General features: G+C 56.6%; 1 protein-coding gene across 1 annotated transcript; it reads right to left on the reverse strand.

Annotated features, from left to right (window-relative positions):
• Positions 1 to 3: 3 nt before the first annotated feature.
• On the reverse strand, positions 4 to 583 carry LOC106751540 (protein mab-21-like; the record flags this gene model as incomplete). Its single annotated transcript, XM_014632439.1, has 1 exon — positions 4 to 583. A coding segment is annotated over exon 1 (322 nt), but the record flags the coding sequence as incomplete, so codon positions are not given.
• Between the last annotated feature and the right edge of the window lie 652 nt (positions 584 to 1,235).

Below are 1,235 nucleotides of genomic sequence, written 5' to 3' on the forward strand. Positions count from 1 at the left end.
TGAGCTTCAGCACCGCGCAGCCCGGCAGGGTGCCGTCGTCCACGAAATTCAACACGCCCATCTGATTCAGATAGATGACGATCTCGAATTCCGTCGGCGAGATCACGTCGAGGCCGTCGAACCGGCCGTTGTAGTCCGTCAGGGACGAGATGAAGCGCGGCTCCTGCACCTCGACCTCCTTGAGAACGTCCTGCACCACCCGGCACACCTCCTGGATGGTTTTCGCCACCTGACTCTTCCGGTTCATCACTCGCTCGGTGAAGTACTTGTTGAACTGATAGCGCATTCGGTTGTGGGACGCCAGCATGTCTGGCGGCACCAACATCGTGGACCGTATTTCCCAGTCCACGGATGGCTCTTGTATCTGATCTCTCAGCTTTTCCGGATCATCGCATCCCCGCGCACCCTCGCGCCCGACTTTTACGATATCTCACGATACCTCCATCGAAGAACGCTCGTGATTCGCCTCGTGATGACGATCTCCGTGTTTCTCCCAGTCCACTAGTCGAATTCCTCGCTCCCCGCTCTCACCGTACGTCGGAGACACGAACGATGCGGCGAGAGGAGGTATCACGAGCGTCTCCGTGCAGAAGCAGATTGCCGACTGCGCTCTTGTCTACCTCCTCTGCGTCACCCACCCTCTAGTGGCCAGCAAGGACATGCAATCGTAGTTGGCACACCTCCTCCTTGCTAGCACATGCCCCCGCGAGATCCCTCGGCCAATGGCTGCTCCGCTGCGCGCCGGGTGGGTGTGGTTGGCTACGACAGGCAAGATCGATCCGACGCGGGCACACCAACGGCTCCAGGTTTAACGTTTACGTGCGGCGAGAGGGACAGAGAGACGGAGGCACGAGGTAACCCTCGTAGTAGCCCTTCTTCCTCCCCATGAATTATGCAGCGACCGCTTGGTTTATTCCCCATCCGCGGAGGGTTCGGTCCCTCCCTGCAGAGCCCCTTTAGTTATTCCGAAATTTTCGACATGGTGGACCGCAATCGCGCCGCGAGATAGGTAGACTTACCTCGAGAGAGCTCAAGGATATTTCGTTTGCAAGGGGTTAACGCGGATGAGAGTCCTGGGTCTTGATAGTAATTCGTTATCGTAGCCGATTGCTTGATGTTTGGGATTTCGAGGAACGTTCGGCTACTTTTCAACGGCGAAACGTAGGGGAGGACGATCCTTGATGAACGATAACGTGAGAGACTACGCGTGTATCGGCGGAGAGAAATTAAAAAAA

Source organism: Dinoponera quadriceps, unplaced genomic scaffold (genome assembly GCF_001313825.1).
Source record: "Dinoponera quadriceps isolate SergipeBrazil2010 unplaced genomic scaffold, ASM131382v1 C3972645, whole genome shotgun sequence".
NCBI classification, from domain to species: domain Eukaryota; kingdom Metazoa; phylum Arthropoda; class Insecta; order Hymenoptera; family Formicidae; genus Dinoponera; species Dinoponera quadriceps.